General features: G+C 39.9%; 1 protein-coding gene across 1 annotated transcript in view; it reads left to right on the top strand.

Annotated features, from left to right (window-relative positions):
• The window catches only part of citb (citron rho-interacting serine/threonine kinase b), a gene marked incomplete at both ends in the record, with an annotated part of 34986 nt that extends 13274 nt beyond the window's left edge, over positions 1–21712 (top strand). Inside the window, 24 exons of the mRNA XM_079466751.1 lie at positions 3578–3775; positions 7858–8051; positions 8986–9121; positions 9986–10090; positions 10326–10466; positions 11419–11526; positions 11825–12023; positions 12379–12543; positions 12685–12708; positions 14259–14396; positions 14473–14647; positions 14769–14857; positions 15565–15669; positions 15761–15930; positions 16271–16351; positions 17683–17818; positions 17996–18135; positions 18248–18340; positions 18805–18913; positions 19730–19858; positions 20308–20388; positions 20491–20569; positions 21067–21240; positions 21352–21712. Coding sequence (XP_079322877.1) covers positions 3578–3775; positions 7858–8051; positions 8986–9121; positions 9986–10090; positions 10326–10466; positions 11419–11526; positions 11825–12023; positions 12379–12543; positions 12685–12708; positions 14259–14396; positions 14473–14647; positions 14769–14857; positions 15565–15669; positions 15761–15930; positions 16271–16351; positions 17683–17818; positions 17996–18135; positions 18248–18340; positions 18805–18913; positions 19730–19858; positions 20308–20388; positions 20491–20569; positions 21067–21240; positions 21352–21712 — 3330 coding nt within the window. The remainder of the gene's footprint in view (positions 1–3577; positions 3776–7857; positions 8052–8985; positions 9122–9985; positions 10091–10325; positions 10467–11418; positions 11527–11824; positions 12024–12378; positions 12544–12684; positions 12709–14258; positions 14397–14472; positions 14648–14768; positions 14858–15564; positions 15670–15760; positions 15931–16270; positions 16352–17682; positions 17819–17995; positions 18136–18247; positions 18341–18804; positions 18914–19729; positions 19859–20307; positions 20389–20490; positions 20570–21066; positions 21241–21351) is intronic.
• Between the last annotated feature and the right edge of the window lie 1727 nt (positions 21713–23439).

Here is a 23439-nt window from a genome sequence, read left to right as displayed (position 1 = left end):
TGACAGAGAGAGTGATGGACAGAGGGAGAGAGAGAGAGAGAGAGAGAGAGATAGAGAGAGAGAGAGAGAGAGAGAGAGAGAGAGAGAGAGAGAGAGAGGGATGATTGACAGAGAGAGACATGAATGGATTAATCGAGAGAGAGATGGACGGATGGAGAGAGAGAGAGAAGGACGGATGGAGAGAGAGAGAGATGGACGGATGGAGAGAGAGATAGAGAGAGGGAGTGGATTGAAGAGTTGGGTGGATGGACGTGTGTGTTTGTGTTTGCGTCGCCTCTGGAGTGTGTTTCATTATTATCAAGCGCAGCGCATCTCTGCCCTACTTTCACTCCTCACCCACACTAAAGCTGTTTCAGCACGCTCCGACTCAACCCGTGACATATTCTCATCTCGCTCCATAAGGCCTCGTGTTTATTACATGAGAACAAACATTTACATGCTTGAAAGAAATGAAATGCAGATGAGCAATGAAATGATCATTAGATAGAAGCTCCTGCGCTGTATATCAAGTGTTTAGTGTTCACAGGGGCAGTCGTGACTCTAGAGCTCAAAATAGCATCAGGCCCACTCAAAATACTTCAACAAAGCCAATGAAATGCGCTGACAGACACCCACAACACGGCATCGGGTTGAGACTTTGCATGGTCAAACATCACCTAAGGGCTTTTTCAGAAAATCTAAAAATATAGTTGATAAATTCAAGTTTCTGGGAGGAGCTCAATGCTGATTCATACATATTCTCCTTCGGTTGTTCCAAATCTGTTTAAACGTCTTTGTTCAATTTGAACAATGAAGGACAGCAAACAGTTCTAAATATCCTAATATCGTTCTCTGTGTTCAAACAGATTTGCAACAACTCGAATGTGAGTAAATAATTACTGAATATTCATTTTTTGGGTGAAGTTACTTTAGCAGGATGCACTACGGCTCTATGGACCAGAAATTATATTTGAAGTTGAATTTGAAATATTTCGGATTTACGTTTGATCCTTCACTAAACTGCCAGCTCAGTTTGCTTCCTCTCAACATCTCATGGATGGAGTTTTCCCTGCCACAGTCTCCTTTGTCTGTCTAGAGGCTTTTAGACTTCAAGGCATCAGCTTCTACAAATCTGCTTTGAAAACGCAATACATATTAAGATGTCTTCACAAATAGGTTGTTGATGTGGTTTGTAAAGGGAGAGAAACATAAGATGATCACATGTTAGGTATGTAATGTTAAAAGCGTATAAAGTGTAAATGTGACTTCTGTAAAGAAGTGTGTTAAAGTGTGTCAGCGTGTGCTTTAAACAGTAATAACAATAATAATGAGTGCGGAAACCTCCTCCGCACCAGAGGAACGATTGGCACAGATGATCCGCCTGGCACGCGCATGCACGGACAGCTTTGCAAATTCAGCTGCATCTTCTCGGTTTGTCAGAAGGAACATTTCTGAAGCTTTGCAAATGTGTGAAATGAAATGACAAATCATTTTTATAAAAAGGGTTGCAGTTCTGCATGCCGCATTCTTGAGATTTTGAAACTGGACTCTAGCAAGGCCAATAGAAATGAGATCTATGAGAAAGGCTTTACCATTGGAGAGTATTAACCCCCAAAACTACATTTACATTTAGTCATTTAGCAGACGCATTTATCCAAAGTGACTTACAGAGAGTTCAGGGAGCAATAACCGATATGTCATACAGGTGCAATAATACAATAGGTGCTTATACAAAGATACTAGTTTCAACAAAAGCTAGACCACTACCTGTTGAGAAGAGAGAGGGTTAGTAAGTATTCACAGAAGAGATGGGTTTAAAGGAGTTTTTTGAAGGTTGTGAGAGATGTGGTTGACCGGACTGAGTTAGGAAGAATGTTCCACCAGGAAGGAGTTGTGAAGGAGAATGAGCGGGAAAGAGATTTACTGCCGTTATGAGAAGGCAATACAAGGCGCCGCTGGTTTGCTGAACGCAGGGTTCTTGATGGGGTGTAGGAGTGTAGGAGGGTGTGAAAGTATGCCGGCGCAGATCCAGTGATAGTCCTGTAGGCAAGTATCAGTGACTTGAATCTGATTCGGGCTTCAACCGGTAGCCAGTGGAGAGAGGGGTGTCACATGAGCCCTTTTGGGCTGTTGGAAGACAAGGTGTGCTGCTGCGTTTTGATAGCCTTTGCAGGAAGACCAGAGCATTGCAGTAGTCCAACCTGATCTCCAGCTTCTGTTCCTCGTGCTCAAGAAGATGAGAGTGAGTGAGTGAGTGAGTGAGTGAGTGAGTGAGTGAGTGAGTGAGTGAGTGAGTGAGTGAGTGAGTGAGTGAGTGAGTGAGTTTGTGAGTGAGGGAGGGAGGGAGGGAGGGAGTGAGAGAAAGAGAGTGAGTGAGTGAGTGAGTGAGGGAGTGAGAGAAAGAGAGTGAGTGAGTGAGTGAGTGAGTGAGTGAGGGAGTGAGGGAGTGAGTGAGTGAGTGAGTGAGTGAGTGAGTGAGTGAGTGAGGGAGTGAGAGAAAGAGAGTGAGTGAGGGAGTGAGGGAGTGAGGTTACCAGGGCCTGGACAAGGAGCTGTGCCGCATGCTCAGTAAGATAGGGTCTAACCTTTCTGATGTTGAATAAGGCATATCAACAATATTGCGTTGTCTTTGCAATGTGAACATCGAAGGACAGCTGTTCATCAAAATGACTCTAAGGTTCCTGGCTGGTTCGGAGGGAGTGATAGTGGAATTGCCAAGCTGGATGGTGAGATCGTGTTGCACCGTGGGGTGTGCCGGAAACACAAGTAGTTATGTCTTGGCCGGTTTTAGCTGGAGGTGATGCTCATCCAAGAAGAGATGTCATCTAGGCAGGCTGTTATGCGAGCTGCTACAGTGGTATCGTCTTGGTGGAACGAGGTGTAGATCTGGTTGTCGTCAGCATAACTGTGATACGAGAAGCCGTTTGCCCATATAATGGGTCCCAAGGATGTCATGTAGATGGAAAAAAGCAGCGGCCCAAGCACCGATCTCTGAGGGACCCTAGTGATCATGTGGTGAGCAGTGGACAGCGAGCCCCTCCATGACACTTTGAATGATCTGCCGGAGATGTAGGATTGGTACCAGAGGAGAGGGGAGCCTGAAATTCCTAAAAGATGACATGGTTGCTTGCAGTATCTGGTGATTGACAGTGTCAAACGTTGCAGATTGGTCTAGCAGAATCAGGACCGATGATTTGGATTCCTTCTGTGACCGATAGCAGTGCAGTCTCAGTGGAGTGGTTTGTTTTGAAGCCATACTGCTTGTAATCCAAACTAAAATTCTGTCATCATTTAATCATCCTCAGATTGTAAAAACCTGTATAAATGTATTTGTTCCGCTAAACACTAAAAAAGATAATGTGAAGAATGTCAGTAACCAAACATCCCACATTCACTGCCAAAGTAGGGAATATAAATACTAAGGGAGTCAATGGGGAATGAGATCTGTTTGGTTAAATGACGACAGAATTTTTGCTTTTAGGTGAAATTTCCTGTATTGTATATACTTTGTACACCTTATAAATATTGTGATTTTGTAATTGTTCCGATCGCATCGCTGTACTGCTCATCTTTAATAAAGGTTGATGATGTTTCTCAGGTGATCACAGATCTGGAGGAGCAGTTGACCCAGCTGACGCATGAAAACGCCGAGCTGAACCGCCAGAACTTCTACCTGTCCAAACAACTGGATGAGGCCACGGATGAGAGCGAGGAAAGAGACCAGCTCAAACAAGACGTGGAGCGTATGCGCAGAGAGGTCGCAGACAGAGAAATGCACCTTAACAACCAGAAACAGGTAAACAAACTGATTTAGCCTATCGGATCTCTTCAATAGCTAAAGCAGATATTTATGGACATCGAATGGAGACTCGCATCTTCTGTATCACAGATGTTACGCTTCTGAAAAACATAGAAGAGATTTCACGAAATGTCTCAAGAAAGTATGTTTTTTAAAAGATTTCACGTTTCTCATGAAGTATTTCTAAAAATAGTTTTCATAAGATTTAATACATTTATTGGAGCTCTGTGTGCTATTACTAGATGTTCTGAGTTCTGAGAATATGAGGCATGCTTTCAGAAAATGTGTGTAAACTATTGAGAAAAACTGTAAAGAGTCAAATCTCTTGATCTTTTGTGGAAGCTTAATGTTCTGCAGTGAATGTGGCACATTACAGCATTGGTTGTTTTGTGAATCTTTCACAATGTAAGAGGCTGTGTTGTACATCTGTTCAGATCAATTCCTCTTACAGTAAATGAAGTTCTGATGTTCTCGTAGTGAACTCTGAGACCTCAGAAGATGAGGGAAAATTAGATTTCTGGTGATATAACTTTGAAATGTGATGACACGACAACAAAAACTGGAGAAAATGATCGATTTATAGTGCCAAAACAAAGCTGTTTAATAAAGCAGAAAATAATGCTCGCAGGATCTGTTGTTGTGTGGATGATGAGAGAAGATATGAGGGGAGGTGTGTGTGCGTGTGTGCTTGTGTGTTTATATTGTGATGTGTATGCACCTGTATGGTCGTGTGTGTGTGTGCTTGTGTGTTTGTCTATATTGTCAGGTTTATGTGTCTGTGTAGGATCTAGTGTGTGAGTGCATGTTTCGGTGTTGATGTGTGCATGCGTGCGTGCGTAGGATGCCGTGTGTGTGCGTGTAGGATGCAGTATATGTGTTGATGTGAGTGTGTGTGCATGCGTGTGCGTGTGTAGGATGCAATGTGTGTGTCGTGTGCTTGTCTGTAGGATGCAGTGTGTATTGATGTGTGTGTGCATGCGTGCGTGTAGGATGTAGTGTTTGTGCGTGTGTGTAGGAAGCAGTGTGTGTGCGTGCGTGCGTGTGTGTGTGTGTGTATGATGCAGTGTGTGTTGATGTGTATGTGCGTGTTTAGGATGCAGTTTGTGTGTGTGTGTGTGTGTGTGCATTTAGGATTAAGTGTGTATTGATGTGTGTGTGCATGCGTGCGTGTAGGATGTAGTGTGTGTGCGTGTGTTTAGGAAGCAGTGTGTATGCGTGCGTGCGTGCGTGCGTGTGTGAAGGATGCAGTGTGTGTTGATGTGTATGTGCGTGCGTGTGTAGGATGCAGTTTGTGTGTGTGTGTGTGTGTGCATGTAGGATGCAGAGTGTGTGCGTGTGTGTAGGATGCAGTGTGTGTGTGTGCGTGCGTGTGTGTGTGTAGGAAGCAGTGTGTGTGTGTGTGCATGTGTGTGTGTGTAGGATGCAGTGTGTGTGCGTGCATGCGTGCATGTGTGTCTGTAGGATGCAGTGTGTGTGTGTGTGTGTGTGTGTGTGTGTTGATGTGTGTGTGTTAATGTGTGTGAATGCGTGTGTGGGATTCAGTGTGTGTGTGTGTGTGTTGATATGTGTGTGCATGCGTGCGAGTGTGTAGGATGCAGTGTGTGAGTGTGCATGTGGTTGTGTGTAGAATGCAGAGTGTGCGTGTGTATGAGTGTGTGTGTGTGTTTAGGATGCAATGTGCGTGCGTGTGTGTGTAGGATGATGTGTATGTGGTGATGTGTGTGTGTTTAGGATGCAATGTGCGTGCGTGCGTGTGTGTATGTGTGTGTGTAGGGTGATGTGTGAATGTGTGTGTGTGTTAAGGTTTGCAGTGTGTGAGTGTGCATGTGTGTGTGTAGGATGCAGAGTGTGCGTGTGTATGAGTGTGTGTGTGTGTGTTTAGGATGCAATGTGCGTGCGTGTGTGTGTGTGTGTGTGTGTGTGTGTGTAGGATGATGTGTATGTGGTGATGTGTGCGTGTGTATGTGTGTGTGTGTGTGTTTAGGATGCAGTGTGCGTGTGGTGATGTGTGCGTGTGTATGTGTGTGTGTGTGTTTAGGATGCAGTGTGCGTGTGGTGATGTGTGCGTGTGTGTGCGTGTGTGTGTGTTTAGGATGCAGTGTGCGTGTGGTGATGTGTGCGTGTGTGTGCGTGTGTGTGTGTGTGTTTAGGAGGCAGTGTGCGTGTGGTGATGTGTGCGTGTGTATGTGTGTGTGTGTGTTTAGGATGCAGTGTGCGTGTGGTGATGTGTGCGTGTGTATGTGTGTGTGTGTGTTTAGGATGCAGTGTGCGTGTGGTGATGTGTGCGTGTGTGTGCGTGTGTGTGTGTGTGTTTAGGAGGCAGTGTGCGTGTGGTGATGTGTGCCGGTGTGTGTGTGTGTGTGTGTGTGTGTGTTTAGGATGCACTGTGCGTGTGGTGATGTGTGCGTGTGGGATGCAGCGTGTGGGTGTGCAGGACTGGTTGTTGTGTAACAGTATGGTGTGGTAATCATAGACACTGGTAGGAGGCAGATATGTGTCATATTCACTCTAAGGTCCTCTGCACCCCCACTATAGGACTTCACGGGGCAGAAGCACATCAGCTATATTTGGAGACTCTCTGTCTCTCTCTCTCTCTCTCTCTGCTGTCTGTCTGAAAGGTGGTAATATCTAGCTCTTTCACTAAGATACACTTCCCACCTCACATCTGCCAGATTCGAGACCCCTCAAGCCCCCTACTGGCGCTCGGAGAATGACTTCCGATTGGCAGTGAGTCTGAATCCAGACCTGCTAATAAAAGTCAAAGAAGAAAATCATTGGCTTCCTCACGGTCCGCACATATGGCTTCTCTGCTGTAGTATAAAAACTCTGCTTCTAGTTCTATAAATCAAATATTTCATAAAAAATGTATGTGGTAACGCAGTAATGTAGTAAGTTCATTGGTTAAGCTTGATTAGCAATGCAAAGATTTTCTAAAACTGTATTTTCTGTCACGCAAATGACAGAAGATCAGAAGTGATCCATGGAAATGTACTGGTGCAGAAGCAGTGCTTGATAGATCAGCTTGTGATTTGTCTTTCTGTTCATTCATGAATAATAATTAATGAGACATTAAAAGTCTCAGATTTAAAAACAGGACGTTTCTCACACTTTTAAAATGAGATGCAAGAGTACAATATACATCTGATGTAACATGTTCTAATGGTCACAACCCTGCAGTCCACACAGACCATCCATCCATCCATTGTCCCATCCAACAGGCCAACGTTCATCTTTGTCTTTATAATATCGGATGTATAAGAATTCACACCTAGTCAGTGTCTAGCAACAGGATCCATCCGAGATGAGTAACAGTGTAAACATAGCCTATAATAAAACATCATACAGTATACATGTTAGAAGTTTAGGGTTAGACTGTATTTATCAAACTGTTTAAAAGTCGAAAAAACATTAGACAATCTTAACATTTATTTCATCAAGTTTGTTACACTTTGTTTCGCTTTGAAATATGACATCATTCCATTGGACGGCCAAAGTACAGGTTAACACCAAATGACCTCAATTAAATTCATGAAATTGTATTATAGTAAAAATGTTGTGACGTTTCTGCAGAGTTTATTACCGTATACTATGGTTTAAATACTATGCTTACTGAAGTAAAATCTAAAGTATTAGTATATACATGTACTATTACAGAGTTATTATAGTTTTGTTTTTAGTTTTATTAATATTTTAAATGAGCTTTTATTTTCTATGTTGATTTTAGATATTATTTAGTTTTATGCTTTTGTCATTTTGTAGTTTATTTATTGTTTACGTTACTATATAAGATTAATAATTGTTTTATTTTCGTTTATTATTATAATGTTAGTGCTTTAAATATATTTCAGTTTATTTCTGAAGCAACAATTCACATTTTCATCTAGTTCATCCAGTTTTTCCAATAATGTTAAGGCCATTATTTCGTTTAATTTTAATGAACAGAAAAGTTTTCATTTATGTAAACATCAAATAATTTAACGAGCCTGCGCACTTGAATAAACTGGTGACGTACTCTCAAAACAATGCTGGACATGTAATAAAAGACTGTAATAACAGTCACGGCCCGTGTGTGTGTTTAGAACATAGAGACGCTGAAGACCACATGTACGATGTTAGAGGAGCAGGTGCTGGAGTTGGAGACACTGAATGATGAACTGCTGGAGAAAGAGAGACAGTGGGAGAACTGGAGATCTGCTCTGGATGAAGAGAAGGATCAGGCTGAACGCCGAGCCCGAGACTTACAGAGACAACTGGACAATGAGAAACAGAACCGGTACCACAAACACACACATTAACCGTACTGTCATGTTCACTGAGATTTATTGTCATTGCATTTTTTTGTGTGTTTTCACATGTATGAACAATGTTGTGCCTCACAGGACCACAGTGATGCATATTGAACATTTATTATACGTAATATATCATTTTATTAAATACGGCAACAACATAAACAAAGGTATTTCCCCCTAGACCTATGCAAAGAATCACTGTTGACTAGTTTTGAATTGAATTAATGCAATTAATATACAATAGATTATGATATAATATTATAATATTATTCATTTTGATATGAACATACATTCAATATAGAATAAATTGTTATATTATAACCAGACACAGGCCAGCGTGTGCGTCCGATGAAATAAATACTTTATTTTCTTGAATCTAAGCTGAAAATGATATCTTACTATAGAATACTAAGCATAAATACACATACTTTAAACACATTGGGTTCACAGTTGTCTTTACTTAAATAATCAAGTAAACATGACTTAAAATGCTGCAATTTGGACCAATAAATGTAACATTTTGATTTACTTCAAATGTAAAATATCTTAGATCACTTGTAAATATAAAGGTCTTCCCATTACTCAACAAAAATGGAAGGAACGTGATCAACCAGTCAATCGATTACAGTCGATATATTAAAACATAATACAAACGCTAATCATGCTTTTCAGTACTTATACTTTCTAAAACTTGACTCTTTAAATGTTCTCATTTAAAAATGAATGCGCTGATTTACTTTACATTTTGTTGAATTTTGGGGTCAGTCAGCTCCCACGTTAAGTCAACTAGGTTATGAAAGCTGGATCACAACCTTGCCGACTTTGATAAAATAACGTAACTATAAACATAGAAAACTGAAAATGAAATATGACTTAAGACGGATTGACATGTATGTGGATCTCTCTCTCTATCTTCAGACTCCGTGCGGAGCAGAGGAACTCAGAGTCACGTCAGGCAGTGGAACTGGCGGTGAAAGAACACAAAGCTGAAATCTTGGTTCTGCAACAGGCTCTTAAAGACCAGAAACTCAAAGCTGAAGGTCTTTCGGATACAGTAAGTTTGTGTGTTCACAGCGCTGGGGGTAAACAAATACACCTAACTTAGTTACGTATTTAAAATACTCCATTTGAGTAACAGTCATTAAAGTTACTTTTAAATGGGCTGTCATCAGATTACAGTTACATCCCAAAAACATTTTACATTCCCAAAGTGATTCATTTAAACATGAATATAAACTGTAACAGGCAATTCATATTAACAACAATCTGTGATTCTCTGATTCTGACAATCTGCAGAAGCATCCTGGACTACAATTATGCTCAAGAGTTTGAATATCAAAATGAGAGGGATCTGGTTTCATAGAAATTGAATAAGCTATTTCACATCATAGACGTCCACATGTACTCCACAAGACAAGTTACCACATTATAAAATGTACAAAGCCTGGAATCCATTTATCTAATTGTCTGTCTGTCGTCAACTGAATGATAAACAACTGTTTTCTTGTTTTGTTTGGGAGTTTCTCGTTTAATAATTTTGTTTAGGTAATTGTGACGTTTTGTCTCACAGTTTTGACTTTAAACTCACAATTATGAGTTTATATCTCACAATCCTGACTTCTTTTCTTAGTATTGTGAGACATACGCTCACAATAATTGTGCAGTGAGGGAAGACTGTAAAACTGGTGTTGTTTCAAATAACATACAGACGAAAGCCACCGGTAATCCCTTTTTTATGTGCCTTATTAGTATTCTAAAGTATTTACTTTAAATGACAATATTTGTGTAATCTAAAGATATACGTTACAGATGACTTTTTAAATCATGTATTTTGTAATCTGTAGTGAAATAAAAGTTCACTGCGTCGTCACGGTTGTAAAGATTCGGTGACTGATACACTCACATCTGTCTTGTCCAGCTGGGTGATCTGGAGAAGAAACACACCATGCTGGAGATGAACGCCCGCAGTCTGCAACAGAAGCTGGAGACGGAGAGAGAACTCAAACAGAGACTCATGGACGAGGTTCTTCACAAACACTAACATCACGTTAAACACAGTAAACATTGATCTGGATGAACAGAACAAGCCGTTGAAGAGAGAATGGAGGTTCAGTTTGTGGTGTCGTTCATAAAATCCTCCAGAACGACGATCAAGGATTTTCATCTCGTATAATCGATATTTGTTCTGACCTCAGCATGATCACTGATATATTGTGAATGGTCAGTACAAGTGTGTGACGCCGTGGCTCTTCTCTCAGCAAGCAAAACTCCAGCAGCAGTTGGACTTGCAGAAGAGTCACATCTTCAGACTGACACAAGGTCTGCAGGACGCTCTGGACCAGACCGACCTTCTGAAGACCGAGAGAACCGACCTGGAGTATCAGCTAGAAAACATACAGGTATATTTCCACACAATGCACTCCACAAATCATCCTTCAATTTCAAGTGTTATCAGCCTCCATCTGAACATTTATTTCATCAAGTTTGTTACACTTTGAAATATAACATTATTGCATTGGACGGCCAAAGTACAGGTTAACACCAAATGACCTCAATTAAATTCATGAAATTGTATTATAGTAAAAGTGTTGTGACGTTTCTGCAGGTTTATTACCGTATACTATGGTTTAAATACTATGCTTACTGAAGTAAAATCATTGTCAATTTAATCTTACCATGGGTTAACTAAAGTTCGTTTTTGTGAATGTTGGTTTTATAAAATGCAATATCACACCGTATTGTTTAGTATTCAATATTACAATAATTCATTTTATCACGTGTACTTAAGTAAAGTTCAAGTACTGTGTATTGTACATTACTTTTTTACTTTTGTTAATTTTTACTGTATATTTTACTATATTCCTACATAAGTATACTTTGTCGTAAGTACTTGTATTAGTATATACTTGTACTATTACAGAGTTTTGTTTGTAGTTTTAATAATATTTTAAATGAGCTTTTATTTTTAGATGTGGATTTGAGTTATTTTTTTATTATTAATGTTAGTGCTTTAAACATATTTCAGTTTATTTCTGAAGCAACAATTCACATTTTCATAATTTTAAGGCCAGTATTTCCAGAAAAGTTTTAATTTAAGTAAGTAAATAATTTTAGGAACACGCACACATGAAGAAACTGGTGACGTACTCTCACGAGATGCTCAAGATCATTTTGAATTTGATGAGGCCTATAAAATTGTAAAGATAATAAAGTACTGACCAAACCTGTACAGACTCTGTGTGGTCAGAATTAATGAACAGTTTTAATCAACAGAAACCTTTTCAAAGTTTTATTTTGAGTAAACTGAAATATAATAACAGCACACTTGAATAAACGCTGTTTTTCTTAAAGGCGGCGTACTCTCACGAGAAGGTCAAGATGGAAGGAACCATCACCCAACAGACCAAGCTCATAGAATTTCTGCAGGCCAAGGTAGAGCACCCCTCTAAGAAGAAAAAGGTCAGAGTCATCCGCTGTGAATTTACTTCATAAACTAATCTGACTAACTGCTTACTGACCTGAGCATTAGGTGTCCCTCGAGCTTCACAACCCAACAACAGCGTAGACTAACAATACAAATCCTCAACCCATCAGAAAACACATATTTCTAGAATTCTACACCCTAGTCGCCCTGAGTATGTAAGCTGTAGAAGGGGACACCTAATAGATGGATATTCAGGGATCGATTAACAGGAGAGAGTCCTGGCGTGGACACGTGAGTCTGGGCGATTCACTGGCTCTTTCTCTCTGGATTCAGGGGATCTTCGGCGGCCGGAGGCGGGAGGAACTGCTGGCGGCGCTCGCCGCTCAGGGGCAGACGCAAGTGCCCACCGTGCCCCCCGTGGCCCCTGTGCCCTTGCAATACACTGACCTGAAGTCAGCTCTGGAGAAGGAGCGAGCTCGCTGCTCAGAGCTGGAAGACGCCCTGCAGAAAACACGTCTGGAGCTCAGAGAGGGTGCAATGTTCATTTTCACTTGAACATCAACTAGCAACATCCTAGCAACACCTTAGCAACCACTCAAAACACCATGGCAACCGTCTATTATCCATCTACAGCACCCTAGCATTGTTGCCGTGACTTGCAGACAGAAACATTTATCTCCAGACAGAAACATTTATCTCCAGACAGAAACATTTATCTCCAGACAGAAACATTTATCTTGCCACTAGGAAGAAATGAAACACGCATATGTAAAAGAAAATAAATTGTACACACTTTAAATGACAGGAACAAATTCTAATAAAACTATATGTTGTATTAAAGAATACTCTTGTCTCTCTCTCTCATCTGTATTTGATCCTCTCAACAGTTCAGTTTAAGGCCATGGAGCACAGCGGACACCCGACCACACCGGCTCTGGCCCGCCAGCAGCTCATGATGTCCACCAAATCCAACAAGTCTCCAGATCATCAGCCCGGCGGCCCTCTGATGTCATCCAGCTCCGGCCGCAGGAAGGACGTGGCCAATCCTGAAGGTTAAAAGGACACACACAACAACACAAAATCACACTGTTAAAATGCTTTTAGCGTTTGAGAACATCTGAATGTAGGACTCCAGACTGAAGGTGCGTATCTGTAATGTACACTCACTGTGCTTCTCTGTTGTCGTCCCACAGAAATAAGGAGAGTCACTTCTGAAAGTAAGTTCTCGCATTAGTCTTAGGCGGCTCGTTCTCTAGAAGCTCTTACATTTGTGCCTGAACCAAGACTGGCATAAACAGTGAGTCATTTGGCTCCAAATATTAATATCCCATTGTTTTGTATTAATACAATATGTTTCATGTCAATTCTGTTATGTTCAAAAAGAAATTGTTAAATAGCAAAAATCGCATCACATTATTTACATTCCTTTTGTAAATTTGTGAAAACGATTGTAAACATTGTTCATGTTCCAATAACAGAGACATTATGAAATGTTGAATTTGATGAGGCCAGTAAAATTGTAAACATAATGAAATACTGACAAAAACTGTACGGACACCAACATCTGCTGAACCGTGTGGTCAAAATAACACCAATGAAATCACTCATGAAATGATGTCAATTTCTTCTTAAAGGAGAAGTTCACCCAAAAATCTACTTTGTGTGATTTTTTACTCACCCATGACGTGAAACATGTTTAGAAAACTTCCGCCGTCTTCGGAGCTCAAATGAAGATATTTAGGAGACATCTGAGAGATTTCCAGGCCTCCTCACAGACATCATGGTGTCAGGTCCAGAAAAGTACTAAAGACGTGGTTACATCTTCCCATCCGCTCAAAGTGGATCAGTTGAATTTATTTAAAGCGACGAAAATGCTTTATTTGCGAAAAACAACCCCAAATACCGACTTTAATCACCATATTCTCCTCTGTCTTGTCGGTGTATGACGCGCGTTCACGAGAGCTCTTCTTCTTCTGCATGTAAACACAGAGTCAGAGGCGTCTAATAGGGCCGTTCGGCACACATCCTAATACGCATGCGTCAATGTGCCCTCGTCCAAGAAGAAGACGAAGAAGAAGTGCTCTCGTGAACGTGCGCCCATACACTGGGTGAACTTCCCCTTTAACACCAAAGACAAAAAATCATTGTAAAAAGTTTTTATTTCTGAATTTCCATAAATGCAGTGAAAGTGTGATCATTTCTTTAAAAACAGATGTAGATGTTCTTGTTGACACGGTAAACAGTTTTTGTCAGTATTTTTGATCTCCTAATAACTTTATTTTAGTGGTAATTCGAAGAGACACAAATGAAACCGTTTTCTTGCGAATGAGTCAAACGGCTCTCCGTTATCATTTATTTCTTATGAATTTCGAATCTCTGCAGAGATAAGCTCTCTGGCCGAATCTAAACATCTCAGATGAATCACACATACCGTTTGGGACGTACTGTACGTCTTATTGACTGATTCAGATGTGTCGGGACACTGAGCTTATCTCCAAACGCAGCTTCAGGCTTGTATATACAGTATACACTGGTATATATGGCATACATCTGCTGTATGTCGTGCTGAATGTGAGAAATCTTTGCATGCACACCATATATCCGACCACCATAATAGTTTGGATGGCGTCAGAGTAATATTTTACCCTGGAAATGTCATTTCTGCTTTTGCCTGTTGGCATTGGAGATTTAAAAGACACCAAGACTGTTGTCTTGTGTCGTTGAATGATGTAGTAAGAGATTGTTTTCATCTGTCTGATCGTGGCAGAGTACACCAGACGAGTGAAGGAGCGGAGTCATCACAACACCCCTCATCGTTTCACGCAGGGCCTGAACATGAGGGCGGCGCGCTGCACCGTCTGTCTGGACACGGTTCATTTCGGTCGGCAGGCCGCTACCTGCATCGGTACGAGTCACAGGTCTAGAAATAAACATACCATCCCCCTGATGTCTGTTTAAACGTCATCTCTCTCCCGTGTCAGAATGTCACGCTCTGTGCCACCCAAAATGTTCCCCGTACCTCCCGGCGGCCTGCGGTGTGCCCACAGAGTACGCCCTGCACCTGTCTGAGGCTCTGTGCCGGGAGAAGGGCACCACGTCTGCACTGATAGATGCAGGCGGACACATGAGACTCGAGGGATGGATGAAACAGCTCAGGTACATATCACTGCACCACAGAACCAGAGTTCATCTGTTCATAATGTAGTCATTTCAATGAAGAAATTCATTGTGTAAAAGACACGACATGTGCTGTGATCGACTGTCTTTTATCCTGCAGAAATGGGAAGCGAGGTCAAGGCTGGGAGAGAAAGTATGTCGTGGTGGAAGCATTTAAAGTGATCACATATGAGGCGGAACCAAGAGACGGTTTGCCTTAAACCTTTTTCATTTCATTTATTTCTGCTGGAGATCTGCTTGTTTTCGGCTGTACCAAGATGATCTCCCCGTTTGAAACTCGACTTTTTTGTCAAAAAAGATGATTGTTCAAGTGTGCTCACAGTATTGTTCTTTTAAACAAAAAATAAGAAAGTATACTTCCAGGCGTCCTGTTACATACTTCACAGAAATATAACTAAAACGATACTTAAGGATGCTTCATTTTGTCGTAGTATAGACCACTTTGCAAGATGTAAACACTGGTCCCGAAGCACTTCTGGTTTCTCTCTTTTAGATTGTTTTATATACATATATAATGTAATCTTAAAGATATTTAACATAAATAAACATCAACTAAATTCTGGTGGATCAGTTTTGTTTACATCTTGCTAAGTGTTCTGTGAGCGTAATGTATAAAAACTACTAAACTAGTATTTTACAGAGTATAATAGTATAGTGTTCTTTTATAAACTAAAAAATGTATTGAAAGTATTAAACTATCAGAAAAAGTAGTTACAGTCCAAATGAAAATCATAGTTTTGTGCTCCACGTTTACAGCTGTATCACTTAAAAATTTTATATCTACAAGATTACTACTAACGAATTGATGTCAGTATACTTCCTAAAGTATACTTGAAATAAACTTGAACTGAAGTTAAGTTGTTAAAACTGTAATGCATTGTCGTTTTTTTGTGTAGAGTCTGTGAAGGTGCTGGATGAGATGGAGTTGTGCGTATCTGATGGAGAGGTGACGGTTCACTCGGCTGTCGGAGCATCTGAGGTTCCCAACACGGGGAAGTCAGGTGACCAAACATCAAAACACAGCTGAGAATATCATGATATATGGAACGTAATGAAACTGGAGTGTTTGTTTTGTGTACTCAAACGTTCCAGATGTGCCGTTCGTGTTGAAGTTGGAATCATTGCCACACTCGTCGTGTTGGCCCGGTCAGACTCTTTATCTCCTGACCTCTGGTTTCTCTGAGAAGCAGCGCTGGGTGGCCGTGTTGGAGGCCATTGTAGCGAGCAGTCGCGGGGCGAGAGAGAAGGCTGAAGCTGATGCTGTGAGTGAACTGGAATCCCCTGGTTAGGCCTGGTTTCCCTCTGAGGTTTTTTTTCTCCTCCAAGGGAGTTTTGGGTTCCTCGGCACCGTTCCTCTGCAAACTGTTCCGCACTGTTTGCCTGGCCGGGGAGCTGCTAGAATTTTATAGTTTTATTTAAATCCACACTGCAGATAGGAATTTATAGTCTGTCTGATATTTGACCTGATATTATAACCTTATATGTTTTGCTTATAGTCAATGTTTTCTTGTACAGCTGCTTTGCAACAATAAAAATTGTAACTTGACTTGACTTGACTTGACACAAACACTGTCTGAGGTTGATGTTTTTGGTCCTGTGTAGAAATTATTGGGTAACTCTTTACTGAAGCTGGAAGGAGATGACAGACTGGATATTAACTGCACACTTCCATTGACCGACCAGGTACATCCGACACACACACACCTGCCTTGAAAACCCCAGCTAGTCTTTTTTTGTGATTTTCAATTTACAAACAATTTTCTTTTCTTTTGACATTTTACAAATGTCAAATGTACCATCCCAAAAAGGAAAAAAGTCACTCTCCCGTACCTTCACTGGATCGGTTCCACATTGGTGGAATGATCTACCAGCTGCTACAAGATCAGCAGACTCGGTTGCCATCTTTAAAAAACACCTAAAAACGCATCTCTTCCGTCAACACGTTGCTGATTGAGTTTTTCCTAATTCTCTTCCCTTTCCTTCTTTAAAAAAAAAAAAGAAAGATTACTAACCTCGCTATTCTTAGCTTTTATACTGTGCTAGGCTTTAATGGACTAGTTTGATGCACTTATGTATTTTTCGTTGCCTATGTTGTTATAATTGCTTCCAATGTTTCCTCATCTGTAAGTCGCTTTGGATAAAAGCGTCTGCTAAATGACTAAATGTAAATGTAAATGTACAAATGTCAAAGATTAATATAAGCTTTATGTTTTTTCTTTGCTAAATAATACAATGTAGTGTCAATAAAATCGGTAATTTCAGTATTTAAAATTGGTAATTTCAGTATTTAAAATATTTTATTTCAGTATTTAAAATATTTTATTTCAGTATTTAAAATATTTTATTTCAGTATTTAAAATCGGTAATTTCAGTATTTAAAATATTTTATTTCAGTATTTAAAATATTTTATTTCAATATTTAAAATATTTTATTTCAGTATTTAAAATATTTTATTTCAGTATTTAAAATCGGTAATTTCAGTTTTTAAAATCATTTATTTCAGTATTTAAAATTATTTATTTCAGTATTTAAAATTATTTATTTCAGTATTTAAAATATTTTATTTCAGTATTTATAATCATTTATTTCAGTATTTAAAATTATTTATTTCAGTAATTAAAATTATTTATTTCAGTAATTAAAATATTTTATTTCAGTATTTAAAATCGGTAATTTCAGTATTTTAAATATTTTATTTCAGTATATAAAATCGGTAATTTCAGTATTTTAAATATTTTATTTCAGTATTCAAACTCAGTAATTTCAGTATTTAAAATGATTGGCAATGTTACGGATAATGGTATTTGATGATTATACAAAAACAAAATTTAGGTACAACGATTAATGTGCTTCATTTAGCACGGATCTATATGCAGAAGTTTAGCTTTTTTACTTTGACTTTTATTTTAAGATGATTATTTCTTATTCCAAACGTCAGTGAGTAGTAATTGTGATCTCAATATTGGCAAAACCAAGCAGCTGTGGTTGATGATTGTTTGTGTTTTTTTGTCAGATCGTGTTGGTGGGCTCTGAGGAGGGTCTCTACGCTCTGAACGTCATTAAAAACTCTCTTACTCACATCCCGGGTCTGGGGTCTGTGTTCCAGATCCACATCATCAAAGAACACGACAAGCTGCTGATGATCGTGGGTGAGCGACCAAAAATCACCTGCTTCCAGTAAACACATAGACAGTATTTTAGACACTGCATCAATTACAAAAAAGCTGCCAAAAGGTACCAGTGGTGACAGCTGCTCTATGATTTTCTTTATTATACCACGATACAGAAGTATGGCAGTATCATCACTTTATATTTGTGTGATGTAGGCGATGAGCGAGCGCTGTGTCTGATGGAGATTAAGAAGGTAAAACAGTCTCTGTCTCAGTCTCATCTCCCCACACTGCCAGAGATCGTACCGTACATCTTTGAGACGGTGAAGGGTTGTCATCTCTTCGCCGCCGGCAGGGTAAAGCATTCAAACCTTCACTCAGTCCATTTTTACTCTGCTGCATTGCGTCATGTCCGACCCTTCAGAAATCTACCAGCAAAGATTTGTTTTGTATGTGTTCGTCCTGCAGATAGAAAATGGGCCGTGCATTTGTGCAGCGATGCCCAATAAAGTCACGATTCTACGTTACAACGACAATCTCAACAAATTCTGCATACGGAAGGTAAGAAACCTTTACAAACATCTGTCATTCACGACAATGAAAGGTGATCTGATCGATCCACAGAACTGTTGAGTTTAGTTTCAAACGACACCTGCAGGCTTTTAAATAAATGTTCATTTTGACTGAATATTTGTATGTGTGTGTATTACATTATATTGGTTGCCAGCTCTCTAAATTCAAGTTTATCCACTGATTCTAAAATCACATCAGCATCAGGTGTTTAAAACACTTATTGATCAAACACTTATCTTTATAAGACATGAGTAACACATGAGCACAGCTCGCGTCTTTAGTTTTCTGTCTAAAAGTGTTTTAATCAATGTTAAGAACGAAACTACTGTACAATGAATGAAACAAATGTTTGTGGTGTATTTATCTTCCGGTCGGTGTGTAAGGATCTCCCCTGAGAATGATCACAGCCAAACACACACACACACCTACTAAACTGTCTCTCTCTCTGTTAGGAGATTGAAACGCTGGAGCCGTGCAGCTGTGTCCACTTCACCAGCTACAGCATCATTATTGGTACCAATAAATTCTATGAGATCGAGATGAAGCAGTGTGTTTTGGACGGTACGTACATCCCTCACATCATATTAAAGTGGGCATGAAATGGAGGTAGTCATTCTCTTTTTTTCGTATCGTGACGTATACCCGAGGGAAACGACTTCTGAAATGAGAAAAAACCTAAGGGAGGCACTCGATTGCATCGTGAAAAGGTGAAAGATTTGAACGCCAGTCTGTAATCTGTCAGTCATTGGAGCCCCGCCCCCGCGTCATCCCTCGTGACCAGAAGTGAAGAGAGGTCGTTTGGAGAGGGGGAGGAGCCGAACGTTTTTGATCAAAGATCTTGAATGATTAAATCATTATTCTAAAGATAATGATGGGCACCGATAAATCATTTATAAGAAATACTTCACCACCGTGTAAAACAATTAGAACGATCATTTTTTATTTCACGCCGACTTTAAACTCACATCTCCGAGCTCTTATTTATCATGATCGCATGCCTCTTTCAATATTTAAGTTTCCAATGTAAACTTTTTACATCTTTTATCAAGTGTTTCTTAACGCATAGTTGCAAACCCGACTAGTCATTAAGTTAAGTCAAAACAAATAGTGTGTCAGGTAAGGATTTCTTTGGAAACTGTTTTCTTGTCAATAAAAGACATATAACATCCCTGCATAAGAGTCTCACGTGTCCTATGAGCTGTGCACTTGATGGATCAGTCATGAACATCATCGTTCTGTCGTTTCTTCCCATTTGCAGATTTCTGTGCAGATGTCTCATTGAGACCGGCTGGTGCACCATTTGTCAGGATGTGATGAAAAGGCACTTATCATTTCTAATTGTGCATCATGTAAGCTGTGTTTTGCCTGTTTTGGCAGAATTCTTGGACAAGAATGACGTGTCGTTGGCGTCGGCTGTGTTCAGCGGATCGACCCATAGTTTTCCCATCGCTATCGTCCAGGTGTCCAGCACACCACAGAAGGAAGAATATCTGCTCTGCTTCCACGGTCAGATATCATCTCATGAATGACCATTGATTTTGATGGAATGCATGTGTATATTATAAATAGGCTAGTTTTGAAAGAAGGATGCATTCTAAACTGCAAAGTACATATCCTGCGCGCACATAATACTTGTGCAAAAAATATAATATTACAACAATAAAAGGAGTATCAAGATAATATAAAAAAACTAACTTCACTTGCAAAACATTTCGGTTACATTTTGTTTCACTTGTACAACATTCAAGGATTCATTAAACATTCTGTATTTAAGTAACATGAATAGGTTTGTGATTTTTTTATGATGTAGGCTACATTGACGTTTGATGTTTGGATTAAACACCATATCATAAAAAAATCACCAAAGCTGTACAATACATATCTTCATTTTTTTGTTTGTATTGTAATAACTCACGGTTTTGCTTTGTTTCTCTCCAATGTGACTGTGACAACAGAGATCGGAGTGTTCGTGGACGCGTACGGTCGAAGAAGTCGTCCCGATGACCTTACTTGGTGTCGACTTCCTCTAACATTCGGTAGCCAGATCTCCATTCCACGGTCATGTATTCATGTAGTCATGAATTTATGGAACTTGACGATTACTCACCGAAGCATCTGTTTGTCTGTCTGTTTCACAGCGTTCAGAGAACCGTATCTGTTCGTCACTTACTTCAACTCGCTGGATGTTATTGAGATACAGGGACACGCCGCTCTCGGGTACAAACACACAACATGAGATATAAGCAGCGTTGGGTGTAAAGAGTTACTAAGTAATTAGTTAGTGTAACTTCATTGCTTTTCCCTTGAAGAATTACAGTTACTTTGGATTGAACAAAATACCGTGCAATGTATACAATAGTGGAATTGACATTAAAATTTTAAATCTACATTTTAGATGCATGCGTTCATGTATCTTTCTCACATTTGTAATACTTAAGTCAGTTAATAAGAGCAGTTTGTGTAGTTTTACACTATTTATTTGAATGAATTAAGAGTCGTTTTGTGTCTATCCTTGAATAACTTAACTAACAAGGTTGATGTAGGATATAGAAAGTCATTAGTAAAGAAATACTTTTTGCAGAGAGTCATTTACCCAGTAATGGAATGACACTATTGAATGTATCATTAGTAACTAGTAATGAATTACTTTTTCAGAGTAACTTGGCCAACAGATGTAATGAAATGAGAACTTTACCGAATCTTGTTTTAAACAGTCCTCCTGGTCTGGTTCACCTGGACATTCCAAACCCACGATACCTGGGCCCGGCCATCTCATCGGGTGCCATTTATCTGGCCTCGTCCTATCAGAATAAACTGAGGGTGATCTGCTGTAAGGGCAGTCTGGTGCGAGAGTCCAGAGAGCTCCAGAGGACCGGTTCTAGCAGGAGGTGACCATTGTTCATGCCAATACATCATGAGTTCTGGGTTTATCATTGACAAAAAGCTGTTTTACCAAAGTTTCTGCTTTGTTGGATTTACCCAAAGTCTGACCTCCACAGCAGCCCGAACAAGCGCGGCCCCCCCACATACAACGAGCACATCTCCAAGCGTCTGGCCTCGGGTCCCGGGAGCCAAGAAGGGCCGCTGCACCGCGAGCCCAGCACCCCTCACCGCTACCGCGAGGGCCGCACGGAGTTCCGGAGGGACAAGTCTCCGGCCCGGCCTCTGGAGCGCGAGAAATCGCCCGGTCGCGCCGTGCTGGACAGCCGCCGTGAGAGGTCGCCCGGGCGCTTCGAGAGCAGCGGGAGCGAGAGAGACCGCGAGCGCTCGCGTCTGCACACAAGCTCCGTGCGCACCCAGCTAACGCCCGTCAACAAGGTACGCATGCGACACTGCCACGTAAACTGTGTTTCCTTCTAGGGATACAAACATGATTGAGGATGTTCATGCATGCACAGATACATGAACGTCTGCTGCTCAGATGCTATCTTTGTAGTTTTTATTCATGGCTTTTCACGCCGGACGCACAATTCAGGTTAATGTCCAGCCATTAGAAATATCACTGGGAGGTCAGAAGCCCAAGCGCGCTGTTAATATCTGCATCCTTTCAAGCAGTAATGATGTATCTTGGTCAAACAGAAGTGTGTGACCTCTCTGTCCTGGTGGTGGTGTAGGTATGGGACCAGTCTTCGGTTTGAGAACCCCTCCCGGAGAGAAGACCTAAGAGCCATCGTCCACCTCCCGCGTGGATGGACCTGCCGTTTTAACACACTGAACTCAATCATCTCATGCCTGTGACCGTTTAAAGAGCCGTGTTTTCACCTGCAGCCAAAATATTGTATGGAGGACATTTTGCTAACGTTGTGAACTTTGCTGTGAACATCTACGAAGCAGATTGTAAAGGAAGACTATGAGTTTTGGGAAAGCCATGAATGAAAAATTGCAGGTTTAATACGAGGAGCGTTTGGTCGACTGCATTTGTGGCATCATGTACCACTGAATTATGTTGACGTTATTTATTAGTTTATTTATTTTAAACAACAGAAATAGCCAAAAATGTTCAAAATAGCTATTAACTGTATATAAAGTGATCCACCTAGAATTCATGAAGACTCCATTTTACGTGGTCAAGACAATCATTGAAAATTTGGATAACTAGAAACAATCCAGTCAACATTTCAGATCACTTGACAAAAATGTTTCTTGTGATCTTTAAAATCATATGTTTGAATGTTTTTTGTAGACAAAAATATATTAAGTTCTTTACTTTGACATTTCTGTAAAAAAAAATTTGGAAAATAAATAAATGGAAATTATTTGAATACTCTTTAAAAAGCTTCGTGGAGACTTTAAGAAGCTGGATGATAAAATGTCAAGTCTACAATTTTGCATATTCTAGGCAAAGAGTGACAAAATGCAAAAATATTTTTTAGTCACAACAGCGTTATTTCATGGTTTTGTTTGGGTTTACAATCATCTAAAGTGTGCTAACAATATAAAGAATGAGTAGGCGATCCAAAACTTTGACCAAAATAAATCTTTCAGTCTAACAAGATTTTAAAGAAACATTTTTGTCAAGTAATAATACTAAACTAAAACTAAATACTTTTGACCTGTAGGCTAGTATATATATATATATATATATATATATATATATATATATCTTGTGATTAAACTGTGTTTTTGACATTTATTTGAACATAGTAGTTGTAGGGGTGTAATAGACAGAATGCCACAAATGTTGTAGATTACGCTCGTATTAAACCCACAACCACGACCAGCACATTAATACTGTAAATAAGGTGAAATCAGATTTTATAGTTTAAAGGAACTTGAGCGATGAAGTCTATTTTTTATTCTATTAAACTGTTTGTATGACAGCTGAAATGGGTTTCCTACAGAAAAGTACAGATGAGGTTTTATGTCCATAAGCTCTTGCGTTAAACAGTCGATTTTGGCTGCTCAACTACATTTTGTGAAATTTTCTATATAATCTATTTCACAGGCAAACACCGAAACATACTGCACATTGTATATTTCTATGCTAATAGAGTTTAAGCTTGTAAATCTTTTGAAGGAGACTCGTCATGTTCTCGCTTTCAAGTGTCCTTGTGATGTTCAAGTGAACTTACTGTATTTTGTTTAAT

Source organism: Barbatula barbatula, assembly GCF_947034865.1.
Source record: "Barbatula barbatula genome assembly, chromosome: 11".
Classification (NCBI taxonomy): Eukaryota; Metazoa; Chordata; class Actinopteri; order Cypriniformes; family Nemacheilidae; genus Barbatula; species Barbatula barbatula.
The sequence above is the reverse complement of the archived record's forward strand: the minus strand, read 5'-3'. Positions and strand labels throughout refer to the sequence as shown.